The sequence below is a fragment of the Phyllobates terribilis genome, unplaced genomic scaffold, assembly GCF_046119375.1.
Source record: "Phyllobates terribilis strain yellow unplaced genomic scaffold, ASM4611937v1 Scaffold_5__5_contigs__length_657084704, whole genome shotgun sequence".
Lineage (NCBI taxonomy): Eukaryota > Metazoa > Chordata > Amphibia > Anura > Dendrobatidae > Phyllobates > Phyllobates terribilis.
In genome coordinates, this window is record NW_027362765.1 from 506,756,062 (window position 1) to 506,773,613 (window position 17,552).

Sequence of the window (17,552 nt, forward strand, 5' to 3'; positions counted from 1 at the left end):
TGTCATCAAATTCTGTGTCGTACCTCTGGGTTCAAAATGTTCACTATACCCCTTGATAAAATCCTTGAGGGGTGTAGTTTCCAAAATGGGGTCACTTGTTGGGGGTTTACACTGTTTAGGCACACAGGGGCTCTCCAAAAGCAACATGGCGTCCGTTAATTATTCAAACAAATTTTACATTCAACAAGTCAAATGGCGCTTCTTCCCGTCCGAACCCTGCTGTGCGCCCAAACAGTGGTTTTCCCCCACATATGGGGTATCAGTGTGCTCAGGAGGAATTGCACAACAAATCTTGGGGTTAATTTTTAATGATACCCTTGCAAAAAATTGGGGTCTAAAGTAACATTTTTGTGAAAAAAAGTTAAATGTTTCTTTTTTTCTTCCACATTCAAAACATTCATGTGAAGCACCTGAAGTGTTAATAAACTTCTTGAATGTGATTTTGAGCACCTTGAGGGGTGCAGTTTTTAGATTGGTGTCACTTTTGGGTATTTTCTGTCATAAAGGCCCCTCAAAGTCACTTGAAATGTGAAGTGGTCCCTAAAAAATGGTTTTGTAAATTTTGTTGTAAAAATGAGAAATCGCTGGTCAACTTTTAACCCTTATAGCTCCCTAACAAAAAAAATTTTGGTTCCAAAATTGTGCTGATGTAAAGTAGACATGTGGGAAATTTTATTTATTAACTATTTTGTGTGACATATCTCTCTGATTTAAGGGGATGGAAATTCAAAGTTTGCAAATTGTGAAATTGTAAAAATGTTCGCCAAATTTCCATTTTTTTTTCACAAATAAATGCAAGTGATGTCGAAGAAATTTTACCACAATCATGAAGTACAATATGTCATGAAAAAAACAATCTCAGAATCAGGGGGATAGGTTGAAGCGTTCCAGAGTAATTATCTCATAAAGAGACAGTGGTCAGAATTGTAAAAATTGGCCTGGTCATTAAAGTGCAAACCACCCTCGGGGGTAAAGGGGTTAAAAGACCAGATAAAAATAAATTGAAATCTTTCCCAATTAGATTCTTTTTAATATGTACATAAAAAGCAGAAGGGATAACAAAAAGGAAAATATATATAGAGGATCCATTTTATTACAATCTAATTTGTTGTTATTTTGCTATTATTTAACTTATCCTAAACATTTCCAAAATATGTATATTCTGCTTGATCGGGTCAATGATGTAAATAGAGGCGGCACATCACACATTCATAAAACTATATACAACTTTCTTCCATTAAATATTAAGTAAAACTACATCCCCCGCCTCTCTCCACCTCAACAACATAATTTGTATTACATTATTTAACATTATTCTTCTTCCTCCAAAACAGGAGTGAAAGATGCATCAAAAGGTGGCTCCATTCTCCTTCGCCTTGTGATCTGCAGATGTTGCTGGATTCTGGGAACACAAGAAATAATCAGTAAGAGGAGAACAATATGGTCATCCACAAAAGAAAGTAGTCTATTTCAACCGCAAACGATAACATCCTGAAGATGGGCACATATGTGACAGTGGTCGGGCTGATCCTGGCAGCGCTGGTCACCTTTTGTATAAAGCCCTAGTTGGTAGCCTGTGATGGCTCATATAGTAACCATATACTGATCAGCCATAAGAGCCACTCAACAGGGTTGAATGACTAGTGACAATGGCACAGGTCAAGTGATCAAAACAAGTTGAAGAGTTGAAAGCAAGACTTTGAGCAAGTGTAAGGATCTGAGCAAGTTTAACCCTTCCCGAACTGGCCATTTTTCATTTTTAAGATTACGTTTTTTTTCTTTTCTTCCAAAAGCTGTAATTTATTTCCCCCATTGACATAGGTGAAAGATGGCTTGTTTTGTTGTAGGATGAGTTGTAATTTTTAATGACAACGTACATACGTTTTTATTTACAGTAATTTTTTTTTTGTGAGGGGTCAGTTATGGAGGTTTGATTTTTTTTCTTTACGTGGTTTACAGTTTGTGATAATTTTATAGTTTTATGGTATGAACTCTGGTATGACCGCATCCGTTAAATATATTTATTTTTTTACATTTCTTTATGTTTGTATTAGGAAAAGGACAAGATTTAAACATATATAAATAAAAAAAACACTTAATTTTGACTTTGTTTTTAAAGGGAACCTGTCATGTCATTTGTCCTATCTAAACTGGCCCCATTGCGTTAGTGATGCAATGTGCATCACTAATACGCTTTTTTCAATACACATTGCGCAAGCGTGGGATTTAAACAACAAAAATAGCGATGTCGGCGCAAACCCAGTGAAAAAAATTCAAATGGTGTGGGTGGCGACAAGCCTAACTGAACGCCATGAAGCACACCCCATATGACTAAACAAACAGGTAAGATATAACTATATAAAATGCTTTTTACAAAAGGATAGAAGTGCAGATTTTAATGAAAAAAGCGTGTTAGTGATGCACATTGCATCACTAACAACGCAATGGGGCCAGTTTAGATAGGACAAATGACGTGACAGGTTCCCTTTACGTTCCCCTATGGGAACCTGTGATCCCTTGAATTACAGTGGGTACGGAAAGTATTCAGACCCCTTTAAATTTTTCACTCTTTGTTTCATTGCAGCCATTTCGTAAATTCTAAAAAGTTCATTTTTTTCTCATTAACCCCTTTACAGCCTGTGGCGTATTAGTACGCACCAGGCTGTCACTCCCTGTTCAGTGAGGGCTCCAGCGCTGAGCCCACACTGAACCGGGCACATGTCAGCTGATTCTTACAGCTGACATGTGCCTGCAACAGCCGCGGGTGGAATCGCGATCCACCTGAGGCTGTTAACATGTTAAATGCCGTTGTCAATCTCTGACAGCAGCATTTAACAGCGCCACGCCGGAAGCGCGCCACTTACCCCGCCCATCGGTGACCCCGTCACGTGATCTCAGGTCACCGATGCATGGGCATGACAACCCTGGGTCTGCAGCAGACCCCAGTAGTTGTCATGTGCTGATCGCTATGAGCGCCACCTAGTGGTTGGCGCTCATAGCGCAGGAGCATTTCTGCTACATAGGAGGTGATCTGCTCATCACCTTTATGTAGCAGAGGCGATCAGACAAGTTCTGCTTCTAGTCTCCTATGGAGACTATAGAAGCATGCAAAAAGTGAAAAAAAAAGTTTTTAAAAAAATATAATTAAACCGATTGGTAAACGGCGTAACGAGAAAAAAATTCTAAACGCCAGAATTACGTTTTTTGGTCGCCGCAACATTGCAATAAAATGCAACAACAGGCGATCAAAAATTCGGATCTACCCCAAAATGGTATCAATAAAAACTTCAGCTCGGCGTGCAAAAAATAAGCCCTCACCCAGCCCCAGATCCTGAAAAATGGAGACGCTATGGGTCTTGGAAAATGGCGCCATTTTTTTTTTTTTTTTTTTAGCAAACTTTGGAATTTTTTTTCACCACTTAAATAAAAAAGAACCTATACATGATGTTTGGTGTCTACGGACTCGTAATGACCTGGAGAATAATAATGGCAGGTCAGTTTTAGCATTCCATGAATGTGGTTAAAAAAAAACAAAAAAACACACATCTGTGGCATTGCACTTTTTTTTGCAATTTCACCGCACTTGGAATTTCCGCCCCGTTTTCCCGTAGACGATATGGTAAAACCAGTAATGTCGTTCAAAAGTACAATTCATCCCGCAAAAAATAAGCCCTCACACAGCCATATTGACCAAAAAATAAAAACGCTTTGGCTCTGGGAACAAGGGAGCAAAAAAAAAAAAAAAAAAAAGCAAAAACGAAGGGTTGCGAAGGGGTTAAAGTACACTCTGCACCCCATCTTGACTGAAAAAAACCCCCCAGAAATGTAGAAATTTTTGCAAATTTATTAAAAAAGAAAAACAGAAATATCACATAGTCATAAGTATTCAGACCCTTTGCTCAGACACTCATATTTAAGTCACATGCTGTCCATTTCCTTGTGATCCTCCTTGAGATGGTTCTACTCCTTCATTGGAGTCCAGCTGTATTTAATTAAACTGATAGGACTTGATTTGGAAAGACACACACCTGTCTATATAAGACCTCACAGCTCACAGTGCATGTCAGACCAAATGAGAATCATGAGCTCAAAGGAACTGCCCAAGGAGCTCAGAGACAGAATTGTGCATTACAAACACCTTCTTCGAGGCTGTCTCTCTAGGACCCAGTGGCTACCTTGCTCTGGCTAATTAACACCCTGGCCTGGGTGTATAAATACCTGCTGTCTGCTAGAGGGAGGTGCCGGCGATACTCACATTATCCTTTGTGAAGGCTTGGAGCAAGTGCATTACTTCATCCTCGCTGGCGCTTTGAGGATGGGTGTTCATCTCTCTGAAGTCGAATAAAAGCTAAGCTATCTTCCCTTGTTTGTTCCCCCTTGTTGTCTTTAGTGGTCAGTGGGGATCGACTAGCACTCATCTCCCTCCCTTCCCTAGCCAGGGCTTAATGCCAGGGAATGACAGGGCGAGGTTCGCGTCCGGCGATTGGTGAAGAGCCAATATAGGGACGTTAGTAGAGACAGGGTGATACTAGATCAGGTTAGGAGGTCTCCACTCCCCTCTTTCCCTCGAGTCTGGGCTCCCTTTCCCTCTTCCCTTTGTGTTGCACTAAGTCTTTCCCACACCTTGCGTGACAATGCCATAGCTGGGTAGAAATGTAAAATGAGATCTTTCTGCAAGAGCAATGCCACACATGTGGACTGCTCTTAAAGGGAACCGGTCACCAGAAAAAACGCTATTAACCTGCAGATATGGGGATAATCTGCAGGTTAATAGTGTTAGTAACCTGCCTGGCGCCTGCACTTAGCCGAAAACTGCAGGGAGAAAATTAACTTTACTTTCCCCAGCAGTGTTCTGATTTCAGTCATGGGGGTGGTGCAGACGCTGGTTCAGTCAAAACTCTGAGTATAGAGAATGACGGCTGTAACCACTCCCCCAGCTCTGACTGACAGCTGAGCCCCAATGCAGACCCAGTGTCAGTCAGTGCCGGGGGCGCAGTTACAGTCACTGCTCTATACACAGACTGTGTAATCTTACAACATTTTTTTTTTTTTTTTCATTAAAAAAGAGATGCTACATTGATTGTTAAAATGGACACACAGACCAAAAATGGCTGAAAATTGGAGAAATAATAATCAAAACTGATCAGTTTGGCTACAAGAAATAATGGATGAGTGTGTGAGGCCTAAGGGCTCGCTCGCATAAGACATGCCATGGACAGCTTGTGGCTCCATTATAGTCAATGCACATGGCTGATATTCAATGCACGATCTGCGTGGAAATGCCACTTTGGTCCGTTTTGACGGCCAGAATAATGCATGCAATGAAAGGCAGCTCCAGAACCCATCGATCACACGGAGGAGCACATGGAGCCATTCATGGCCACAATTTGAGGTTGCTACTGCCCTGATTTTCAATATGGCCGTCTGAATCTGGTCTCACACCAATGAACTGTAGTGACTGGATATTGGTTACCAAGTATTTATTCAGGCTGCGCATTAAGATTTCATTGTTCTATATCATAAGTCAAGGATAAGGGTCAGGGTACAGACAGGAAAGCCGATCCATGCAGGTTAAGACACATGTAGACACTTACTCATAGTGACAGGTCAGCTAGTCACAAAATACTGCTGGGAGGTCTCATTAAATCATGAGGGGTATGCAGGATTAGAGGTTGTAATTTTTGTGACAGTAGGGTCAATTAACATGCAAGTACATGCACCATTGTGATGCGAGTGATGGGATGTATTAATCACAGCTTCAGGCAAGTAATAATAGACACTCCATAGTGGTGATGACAGTGTGCATCCGGCGAGGGTCTCAGATTAGGACATTCGCTGTACTGTGGTCACAACTTGCTGCTTTCTTTTAGAAATAAGACTTAAAATGAATAGCAGCAAGAAAGCTGTTAAAACAGCGACACCTGCAGGTTATAAATAGGAGACACCCAGTATCAGCAGAATACAGGGGGGCTTTACAGCTGTCCGAGCTCTGGATCACTTGTACACACCATCGTGCTAATAATTCTAGATTTGGATCCTGCCATTAACGCAATTCCTTAATACATTCTGTAAAGTAATTCTTTTAAAATGCACAAAATAAGAATTCATGTATCCAAAGGAAACATTTGTTTTTTTTATTCACCTCAATAGTTCTCCACTTTACGAGAATCTTGACATTTTTGTTATTATTAAAGGGGATGTCCATGTTAAATTAAAAAATACCCCAACACGCAGATAATGGTCTAAAAAAAGAAAGAAAGCTACAACCACGCTAAACCCCCGTGGTCCCGCGGATGCCTGTGTCTGCCTGCAGCGAGCGGTCTGGTGTTTGGAACGCAACATCATCAGGAGCACAGCTGATTATTAAGGCCTGTGATTGGCTGCACCAGTCAGGTGACTGGAACGTGATACAGTCAGGTGACCAAAGAGTGACACATCATCACTGATGATTCTGGCCCAGAGCTCCAGAGTTCCTGTGTATTAATCAATAGATCTTGGAATAATAATAATTTCCACAACTGGATGAGTTTAAATACAATGTTCCTGTGCTGAGATAATCTTATAAATGTGCCCCTGCTGTGTACTGTGTAATGGTTGTGTCTGACCGTGCAGGGACATGGTCTGATCATACCACATCTCCTGGGCAGGAGGGGAAGCAAAAGAGTATACAGACATTACAGCAGGGAATCACAGCTGATTCTTTGAAGTAAAACATTGTTTAAAAAAAGGCAGTGACATTTTTTACCTCACAAAAAGAATCAACTGCGATCCCATACTGTAATGTCTGTATACTCTTTTGCATCCTCCCCTGCCCAGGAAATGTGGTATGATCAGACCATGTCCCTGCACGGTCAGACACAGCCATTACACAGTACACAGCAGGGGCACATTTATAAGATTATCTCAGCACAGGAACATTTTATTTTAAATACATCCAATTGTGGAACTTATTATTATTCCAAAATCTATTGATTAAAATCAACTTTTGTTTGTGGTAAAGCCCTTTAATCCAATAATGTCTGCCACCGTGATACATTATATTGAAGCAAAATGTAAATGCTATACAGCAGTACATTTCCATACCTTGTTGAGAACACTCTGGATCCCCTCCATGCTCACAGACAGTTCTCTCATGGTCTTGTTTAGTTGGTCCTCATATTGGCAGTTTGTATCTTCCAAGGCTTTCAGGCTCTCACGCAAGTGGCTCAGATCACATTTTGTATCTTTCAACTCTCCAGACAAGCTTTTATTAGAGGATTCTAATTGGGACATTGACTTCTCATCTTCCTCTGTAACAAATGAAGTATAGATTTTTTTTTTCTGTTAACATTGTTTTTATTAGTTTTAAAATGAATCTGTCAGCAGGTTGTTATATAGTCTGAGAGCAACACACTGAAGGGGCAGAGACCCCGATTCCAGCGATGTGTCACTTATGGAAACTGCAACAAGCAGCCCAGCAAAATCACTGTTTTATCAATAAATTATGACTAGAGGACTAGCTGCCTGGTGCCATGTAGTCCACCTGCTGGGTAACCCTGCACCTGCCACTGATTGGCAGCTTTCTGCCTATGCACAGTGTACACATAAAGCTGCCAATCAGTGGTGGGGACAGGGGGTTATACAGAGCTCAGCATTCAGAGAACTAGTAGATCTGCAGCAGATAATACTGATTTCATTAAAATAACCACAAGAAGCCCAAAAAGTGATACATCGCTGCAATCAGTATCTCTGCCCCTACATCATGCTGCTCTCAGATTACACAGCAAAAATCCTGGAGACAGATTCCCTTTAAATGCTGCAAAGTGAATCCTGCTTATTATGTTCAACATTTCAATATCACAAATAAGAAACACGATATTTCCAGACTTACAAATGAGTCTTCTGCACACAACATTTTTATGCTCTTGAAAGGGTTGTCCTATTTTAGGCTATGTGCACACAGAGCTTTGGAGCAGAAATGGAGCGTAAACTCTCAAAAATTCTCCTAAAAGTTTTTTCAGTTCCCTCTCCAAAGACTTGGCAAAAAGAGTCTGTGTACACATACCCTAAGAAAATATGCGACTCCGGGTGCGCAGCTACGGCTCTCCGGCGCGGCCCCAGCCTCTGTTTGGCTGCGGCGGTGGCATCACGTTGACTGTGCTGCAACCAAACACTGAGCTAAGAAACTCTGCCTGTGTAGACATCACAAGCCACTGAGTTCAGCGACTGTCTACAGCACGGTCGACTGGACATCACCGCTGCATCCAAACAACAGAGACCAGGACAGCGTTGAAGAGCCGATGATAGACACAGAAATGGCAAGTAGTGCTCGGCGGGAGGGGGGTTATAACTGTCACAGCTAATGGCAAATGTTTTCTGAAAGAGGTCAACAGGTATAAAACCAAAAGCTTATTGCTATACAGAGCAGAGTCTGCAAGGTTCTGGCCAGGCTAGATCTCATTGCTCAGTACTATTCCTAATTTAGGGGCCAATGGTTCTTATACAGTATATAGTAACATGGGTAGATAGAAACTCTCACTAGTACCTGTTTTAGACTGAAGAGTCTGTAGCCTCTGTTCTAGCTCGGCCCGGGCCTTTTCACTCTTTTCTAATTTCTGTAGGAGACTTCCAATATCGACCATTGCACCATTATAGACTATAAGGCCACTTTTTTCTTCTACTGCCGATACGCCAGATCTTGCAATTTTTGATGGCAAAAGCAATCGATTTCCTAGATAGAAAGTAATGTAGTCTTAGACTGAGCTTGTAAGGATTACATGAAAATATAAAACAGAAAAACAAAAAAAACCGCAGCAGACATTGACATTGCATGAAAATATAAAATGAAAAAAACAAAAAAAAAAAAACGCAGCAGACATTGACATTGCAGTGCATTGCATTACAGGTACCTAGAATGTCTTCCTGGTTGGAATCCAGCTCCTCGTGGCTTCCGTCATCAGTACAAGTGTCCGTTAATTTGCGGTAGTAACAGGATTCCTTCAGCATTACTTTACTGAAGAGCTTTTTTACCTGTAGGAAAAAAATATTTGAGATTCACTTCTGTTTCTTCTCTTCGGTTTCTTGTGTGCAGTTTCCCTCTGCTCTGGAAACACACCATATGGTAGCGGTATCTATATGTACTTCAATTCAGTATGGCATCTGTGTATTACACAGACAAATGACTCAAAGAGATTTTATAAATGTGGCGTCAGACAATATACAAGCTGATCCGAATACCGTATATACTCGAGTATAAGCCGAGGTACCTAATTTTACCACAAAAAACTGGGAAAACGCATTGACTCGAGTATAAGCCTAGGGTGGAAAATGCAGCAGCTACTGGTAAATTTCCCCATCCCCAATCCTGGTATGTATGGCCTCCTCATTCCCCAATCCTGGTATGCATGGCCTCCTCATCCCCCAATCCTGGTATGTATGGCCTCCTCATTCCCCAATCCTGGTATGCATGGCCTCCTCATCCCCCAATCCTGGTATGCATGGCCCCCTCTCCCCCAATCCTGGTATGCATGGCCCCCTCATCCACCAATCCTGGTATGCATGGCCTAGCTATTCCCTAATCCTGGTATGTATGGCCTCCTCATCCCCCAATCCTGGTATGCATGGCCTCTTCATCCCCCAATCCTCGTATGCATGGCCTCCTCATCCCCCAATCCTGGTATGCATGGCCCCCTCTCCCCCAATCCTGGTATGCATGGCCCCCTCTCCCCTAATCCTGGTATGCATGGCCCCCTCTCCCCTAATCCTGGTATGTATGGCCCCTTCATCCCCTAATCCTAGTATGTATGGCCCCTTCATCCCCCAATCCTAGTATGCATGGCCCACTCATCCCTCAATCCTGGTATGGATGGCCTAGTCATCCCCTAATCCTGGTATGTATGGCCCCTTCATCCACCAATCCTGGTATGCATGGCCCCCTCATCTCCTAATCCTGGTATGCGGGGCCTCTTCATCCCCTAATCCTGGTATGCATGGCACCCTCATCCCCTAATCCTGGTATGTGTGGCCCCCTCATCCCCTAATCCTGGTATGCATGGCCCCCTCATCTCCTAATCCTGGTATGCGGGGCCTCTTCATCCCCTAATCCTGGTATGCATGGCACCCTCATCCCCTAATCCTGGTATGTGTGGCCCCCTCATCCCCTAATCCTGGTATGCATGGCCCCCTCATCCCCTAATCCTGGTATGCATGGCCCCCTCATCCCCTAATCCTGGTATGCATGGCCCCCCCTCATCCCCTAATCCTGGTATGCGTGGCCCCATCACAGCACAGTTAAAAAAAATAAACACTTATACTCACCTTCCTTCCTCACCTCTGCTCCAGCGCTGAGTCCTGTCTGCAGCAGCTCATGTCAGCATCTGAGGCGCAGCGCGCGCTCTCAAACACCCCTGTGAGCTGCTGCCGGCACAATCGCTCCTCTCCATGCCGGGACTATGTGTGTGGAGAGGAGCAAATATGCAGTTTTTTTATGGAAGAGGAGAAGAGATAATATTAATTTCCCTTTAGCAGCTCCTACGCCGCCGCAAACACATCCTCCGCCGTCGCAACCCTCCCCCAGCTATCCACCAACAGAATCTATATATACTCGGGTATATACCCGAGTATAAGCCGAGGGGGGGCTTTTTCAGCACAAAAAATGTGCTGAAAAACTCAGCTTATACTCGAGGATTCGAGTGGTGTTCGCTGATGTTTTCTTCCGCCAAATTCATAAAAATGGCGCACGTGGTCCATTTTTTTTTTCTTCTCTGTTTTTAACAAAAAAAAGGGGCATTTTTTTTTGCAAAATTTTCAGCATACATAAGAACACTCTAAAAGGGAGGACTTGAGGACTTAAAGGGGTTTTCCCACGAACTAAAGTTCATTTTAAAAATTGTCTGTGTCTGACCGTGTACGGAGCATACCGCAGCTCCTGGGCAGGGGAGGAAGCAAAAGAGTATACAGACATTACAGCAGGGGATCGCAGAGGATTCATTTTGTGAGGTAAAAAATTTCACTGCCTGTTTTTAAACAATATTTTACCTCACAAAATGAATCCTCTGTGATCCCCTGCTGTAATGTCTGTATTGTCTTTTGCTTCCCCCCCCTGCCCAGAAGCTGTGGTATGATCTGTACACGGTCAGACACAGACAATTATTAGAATGAACTTTCGTTCGTGGGAAAACCCCTTTAAGTACATTTGCAACACAATTTGTGACTTTTTGAAAAGTCGCCAATGATGGCTTCGGGTAAAACATCTGGAAACCCATAACCTTGCCCACAGTGGCAAAATAAGAAAATAAAAAACACACACAACCCCAAAAAACTAGAACTCAAAAACGTTGCAAATGGAAAGTTGAATTGTGTGAAAACAAAAAATAGGTGCAAATGCAATGAATGAATGTGCCCAAAATTCCAAAAAGACACACAAGACTTGGTAATTTGTAACAAGTTCATGAGTTAATGAATATGGATTCTGAGTACAGATTATATACTGGAAAATACTATTAAAAGTGGACGCTCTCTCTATCCCATGTGCTCTTTTAGCTCGTTGGGACAGTACACTGATGTTTCCAGATAAAGTCCCCGAACTGCTGCAAACAGCATATTTAACTCCCAAAATTATTTTGCACATCTGAGCAATGCTACAATGCTGCAGGAAAAATCATGGACTCCGTGTCCTAGTCAATAACTCACTAATGGCAGGATCTCCCACAGTCAGCTGAACCTCGGTGCCAACCACATGAACACCACCTATGTGCTTAATGTAGACAGAGTATAGCAGAGATCAGGTACCTGAGCCCTAGAGAGGTGCAGCCCAAGCGTATATATTATTTCTTCCAAATCCTTCTCCAACAAGTAGCCACAATGACTTTGATCAAAATATACAAAAGCCATTAGCAGATCTTTATTCATTGTAACCATCAGTTTCTTCTCCTTCTCCTGAGAAAAAAATGACAAGTCAGGTGAAAGTTATAAAAGTTCCCGAGGACAGAGAACATTTGTACGTCCTGGTGAAAAGACTTGAGAGATCGAAAAAATAAATAGTGTGATCCTCTACATAGATATACAGATGGATCTAGGTCTAGCTAGCTGTCAGAAAATGGCGTCCCTCTATATATATATATATATATATATATATATATATATATATATATATATATATATATATATATATATATATATATATATATATATATATATATATATATATATATTAACATGCTTTGTATGAATATTATACACCCGCTCTGACAACCAGTGCCTCTACAGTGCTCATATGAAGAAAACAGGCAGCAGGGAAATAAGGGAAGGTTCACACATTGCGTTCACTGTGTTATTTTTGCAGCAGACTCCCAAAAACGACATGTCACTGGAATCAGGGTATCTGTCTCTACATTATGCTGCTTACATATTAGGTGGAAAAACCCAGATGACAAATGCCCTTTAATCAGCTGCTGCTGGTGAACACAGATCTGCATACTGTGTACACAAAATGGTAGAGTGCCTTTTCATTACTATTCATTATTTTCGGTTATTAAGATCAAATTGGGACACAAAACCTAAACAGGTCATAAATGACCTAAAACTGGGTGTCACTGTTTTAGGCAATGCCAATGTAGAGCTGCTGTAAGGCGCCACACCCGATCCTTTAATGGATGGCTTTCACTTAAAAAAAAAAAAGAGGTCATTCAGAACAACCCCTGTAGAGAGAATGTCACCCAAGTAGTACAATTGCCATATATTGGTAAATCAGAAATTGCACTAAAATGTCCCATTACAATACAGCATTTCAGAGCTCGCTGCTGGGACAGGTGAGGGTCCCTATGGTGATGACCCCCAGCAATCAGCAAGTTATCACCCTTTCAAAAGGCCATTAGAAAAATGTCCCTTGTCTGTGAGAAGTACCTTATCCTTCGCCCATTCTTTGCTGCATTTGCTGTCTTTTTTGTCGTCACGTTTATCTTTGGTGCTAGAATCATCGTCGTCATCATCTCGGTCTAGGGGAAAAATAAAAACCATCTTCGACTTTTGTCGTTAATCGCATGTAAACATTATATGTGCAAGCCCTTAATTACAGTAGCACCAGACATGTATTTTAGGAGGTCCTGTTCTGCTATACAGACATACCCATATTCATAAATTCAGTAAAACCTGCATGAGACAACCATCTAAAACAGCACTGGTCTGGTGTGAAATAATAATGCTAGAGCATGGATTATTAGAATGGTGCCTCTTTTTCCTCCTGGAAATACATTGCCCATGGTACATGTCCATTATATTGTCAATAAGGTGTATCTGCACAATCTGATATGGTCATAAAGGATTAGATATCAGTAGTATGTGGGGAAACATCCACAACTAGTAACACCCAGCTGCCAACTTAGTCATACATTTCCAGGGGGAATAATGGAGGAACAACCACTAAGAAAAGATCCTACATTTTTTTGTAATGGAGATTGCAAACCTTTAAATAAAAGAGACACGACACGAGCTGGCTGATGGAAGGGAATACTAGAATATATTTTACATTATGTTTAAGAAGGATAATTATGGAGAAGATGATCACTTCTGCTGCTCATGTATGATAAATTAGTGCTAAAAATCCTAGAGGTATTGTCCATAGTAACTAGCCAGATCATGGGAGCAGCTGGACAATAGAAGTGACACATGGAAACTGCAATGATCAACACCTCAGTCTCACCCGGCACTAGTCCCAATAACCCAGCAGTAAAATGACCTTAGCCATCATCATTTCAATCTGACCCTCATAGTCACCATCATCCTCTTCTGCTCCGATGGGTTCATAATCTTCTTGGTTATCATCATCTATTTCTTCATCATCACGGTAATCTTCTCTTTTTCGGTCCTCCTTCTGTAAAATAACCATTGTTACTATATGCGGTGAGCAAGCAAAATGACACAGCTAAGCCTGAATATTAAATATACAAAAGCGAAGATGCACCTCAATAATTAAGAGGGCACTGGTATGGAGGATGGGTTCTAATACAGTGCACATATCTTTTTAGGCTGCAAGGTTTTTAGCAGAATTAAACTGTTCTGATTAGCACAGGCTCGGTTGCAGTTTAGGGTAACAAGGTGCCCACTTAAAGGGTTATTCACATCTTCTCAGACGGACTTTGTCAGATAGTGATTGGAATAAAGAGCACGTTTGCAATTTACTGCTTATTAAAATTTGAAGCCATTCTTGAGGTATTAACATTTCTCTTATTTCCAGATTGTCGTCTAGGAGACCGACCTCCTCTGCTGTCTAGCTTGTAAGCGAAGTGCTGAAGCTGGCCAGGATGAAGAAGTAACAGCTAAGTCCAGCAATTGCAATGAGCTTCAAAGCAGTACGTACAAGCTAAATAGTAAAGAGCTTGTAAGCACTGCACATGTCCTGCTGTCTAGTTTCCATTTAAACAAACAATGTAGGTTTATACCTTTCTTTCGTCTCTTTCCTCTGATCTAACTTTCTCATCGGAAGATTTTCGTCGTTTGGTTTTTGGTTCATCGTCTTCATCATCTTTCTTTTCTTTTTTCTCTTCCTTCTTAATCTTCTTCTCCTTTTTCTCATCCCGTTCAGGCAGAGCTAAAAGCTCCTTGTATATGCGGACTCCAAAGTCTCTCTGAAGCATTTCGTTGAACAGTTCAGCAAACAGCGACACCTACAAGATGTAGGAAATATGAAAGTGAAAATCCGTTATACAGAGACGACATATTGCCAGAATATCCCATTACTTTGACTGCTGAGGATCCAAACTGTAAGACCCCCATCAATCCAAAGCCAGTTAAGTGCTGCAGCTCCTTCACTGATTTTCTATGTAACGCAGCACCCTGGCCTCTCAGACTCACACAAGCGTATTTTCCATCCAAGGGCTGTCCGTGAAAACTGGACAGCCCTCAAATCAATGTTATTCAATGGGACAGTGCAGGTGTTGGATGAGACTTTCCCATTCAATTCTATCGTTGTACAAAAAAAAAATTGGATCCATACAGCATCCGGTTTTTACAATGCATTTAAAATCTTTTACCTAGGAAACTATTTAGTCTTATAAATTAATAATAATTGCTGCTGTAAAGAAAAAAAAATCGTAAGATTTCAGGATGTAACGCGGATGATTTTTTATATGCTCGTGTGAATCTGGCCTAAGTCAGAGTAAAAGCTGTACCTCAAATGAGTGCTCTTTATTGTCCTCTATCCGGTAATCCAGGAGGACGCTCAGAGACATGATACTGCAGTCAAACTTCCCATTCTTAGCGGACCAGTTTGGATGCACAATAATCGCTGGCTCATCAGGCAATAAATATCTTTTTTCTCGCCGCTGACGCTCCATTTCTTCTTGACGTTTCCTTTCTTCTTCCTAGTAAGAGGAAGATCGAGCAGGCTATGGTCAACGTACACCATCAATTCAGAAACCAAAATGCCGCTGAAGATGATGGGATATGAACCTCCTTGTCATCCTCGGATTTATGCTCTTCCTCCTCCTCATCTTCTTTTTCACATTTTTCTTGCTCCTTTTGCTCTTCTTTCTGTTCCTCAATGCGGAGCTGCTTCGTTAATCGTGCGATCAGCTGAGATTTTAACCCTTTCGAGCTAAGATTGCGACTTTCAAGCTCGTTACGCAGATCATTTACCTGAAAGATTGTAAAAAGTCACTTGCAGGGAAACGCAATCTAAAGTACTTAAGAGTACTTTATGAAGCAGTCCTTTGCCTTGTTCAAGACAAAGGGGTAAATCTTCACCAGTGGGGACAGAAGTAGACAACACAGGGAAACAAATATATGCCAGAGCTACTCTACCGTAAGAATTTCTTTGAAGTAACAATATTTTTGTAAAGCCTTCTCTAATTAAAGTTTATGGAAGTAGAATGGATTGTCTCATGACAGCGTGCCATACATGTCTAATTGATGAGAGCTTCACCACTGGGATCCACACCTATCTCCACTGGTGTGCAACAGCAGTACTAGACAAGCAGTCGTTTCTCTTGCTTTCTGGCTGACACATTTCCATGTCTTCCCTAGCATGTCAGCCAGTAAGCTGGAGAAGTATTTAGGGTTTCCTCAACTTGTCTTCAGGAGCACACAGCTCCCCGGCCTCCCAGCCTCCAGCTTGCCTGAGGGGGAGGGATGTGCTCCTGATTGACAGTCCAGGCCAGCAGCATAGTTGCAGCATCAGAGGGGAGGACTGGTATTGAACCCTTGTTCACACCTAAAAAAAGTGCAAAATCTGAGTTTATTAAAATTTTATCTAGTATAGAGAATAGCAAATCTTTCTTGTTCTGTTAATTTGATACAATGTATAAAGGTAAATTATTACAGTCTGGGTTCTAGACTATTTACCCCAAAAGGATTGTTTAGACTGGATAGAATTGTAGGAAATGCTCTGTTATGAGACTTATATCTCCACTGTGAGATACATTAATCCTTCAGCCTAGGGAAAAAATCCAAAATTTACCAAATATGGGGAAAGAAAATGTATATCAGAAAGTCGAAGCTGGTTAACATGGGTGCTAGAGAGGATGACAAATTCACTGTATGACTTAACATGTCTAACGATATGGTTACTTGAATTTTTATCACCAGACATGTAATCTGGATATAGGAGACGGAGCTGAGGGCAGCACTATCACTAAACAGTCAACGAATCTGAAATAAAGTGAAGAAACCGATGGGAATAAAAGAAGGTTACACATGTCTTGTAGACTCTAAATCAGGCTTTTATTAGGTTTCATAGTAAAGGAGTTGTCCAATAAACATATCACTTATCCACTTGATAGAGGATAAATGTGTAATACCTGGGAGGTCCAACTGCTGGGACCCTCCCTGTTCATGAAAACAGGAGTCTCAAAGTTCTTTGTACAACTGGAGTGGGAGTGAGCATGTCGGACCACTGCTCCACTGTCCAGTGTGGTAGTCACACATGCTCACTTTGCCTCCATTCACACAGGGTACTTTGGGGCTTTCGTTCTCAAAATCTGCGAATGTTTTAGCAGCAATCATATATTAAAGGGGAAATCCGGCCTTGGGCTACAAGTCTGCAGTCACTCTACGTGACTGCAGACTTGTGGATCCTCAGTGTGCACACTGCGTGCTGTGAGGATTTTCCAATGCCACCGGTTGCCTGACTGCATGTTTGTGATTTGCATACGAGAAAGTCATGTGCAGACTATACATGCACGTTTTCGTTCAATGCAAGTATTTTGAGCGAGGTCGGACACAGTCTAGTTGGAATGTTGCCGGAAGTATGAGAATCGCGTATACGCCTACTAGAGGCGGACACTCAGTTGTAGTAGACTGCGTATATGCCGAAAAGGATGCAGGTCAGAGCACGTTTGGTCTGCCGACACCATTATAGTCTATGGCATATGTCTGAATCCCGAACCATGAACGTGAAGATAAGCGCAATGTGTATACCCTTACTGATCTGTGCTCATCTGACCTATGGGACCAGCAAAATGGGGAATTTTTATCCCCAAAAGGGGCACCAGCGGTTGATCTCCACCCCACCAAGTTACCAAGTTATCAACTATTCTGTAAATACGTGATAAATGTTGCTCATCGGACAACCTTGCTTT

The 17,552-nt window shown here is 41.8% G+C and overlaps 1 protein-coding gene across 2 annotated transcripts in view; it reads right to left on the reverse strand.

The window, feature by feature from the left end:
* Positions 1-1,009: 1,009 nt before the first annotated feature.
* Positions 1,010-17,552, reverse strand: part of CCAR1 (cell division cycle and apoptosis regulator 1) — a 49,027-nt gene continuing 32,484 nt past the window's right edge. The window contains exons 16-25 of one of the 2 annotated variants that reach the window (XM_073685624.1): positions 15,427-15,612; positions 15,147-15,338; positions 14,418-14,642; positions 13,753-13,849; positions 12,883-12,974; positions 11,770-11,916; positions 8,889-9,009; positions 8,525-8,710; positions 7,084-7,289; positions 1,010-1,402 (exon numbers count right to left, since the gene is read on the reverse strand). In XM_073685624.1, the coding sequence (XP_073541725.1) occupies positions 1,349-1,402; positions 7,084-7,289; positions 8,525-8,710; positions 8,889-9,009; positions 11,770-11,916; positions 12,883-12,974; positions 13,753-13,849; positions 14,418-14,642; positions 15,147-15,338; positions 15,427-15,612 (1,506 nt within the window). In that variant the 3' untranslated portion in view covers positions 1,010-1,348. Of the gene's footprint in view, positions 1,403-7,083; positions 7,290-8,524; positions 8,711-8,888; positions 9,010-11,769; positions 11,917-12,882; positions 12,975-13,740; positions 13,850-14,417; positions 14,643-15,146; positions 15,339-15,426; positions 15,613-17,552 lie in introns of both variants that reach the window. The other variant, XM_073685623.1, reaches the window with a different exon arrangement.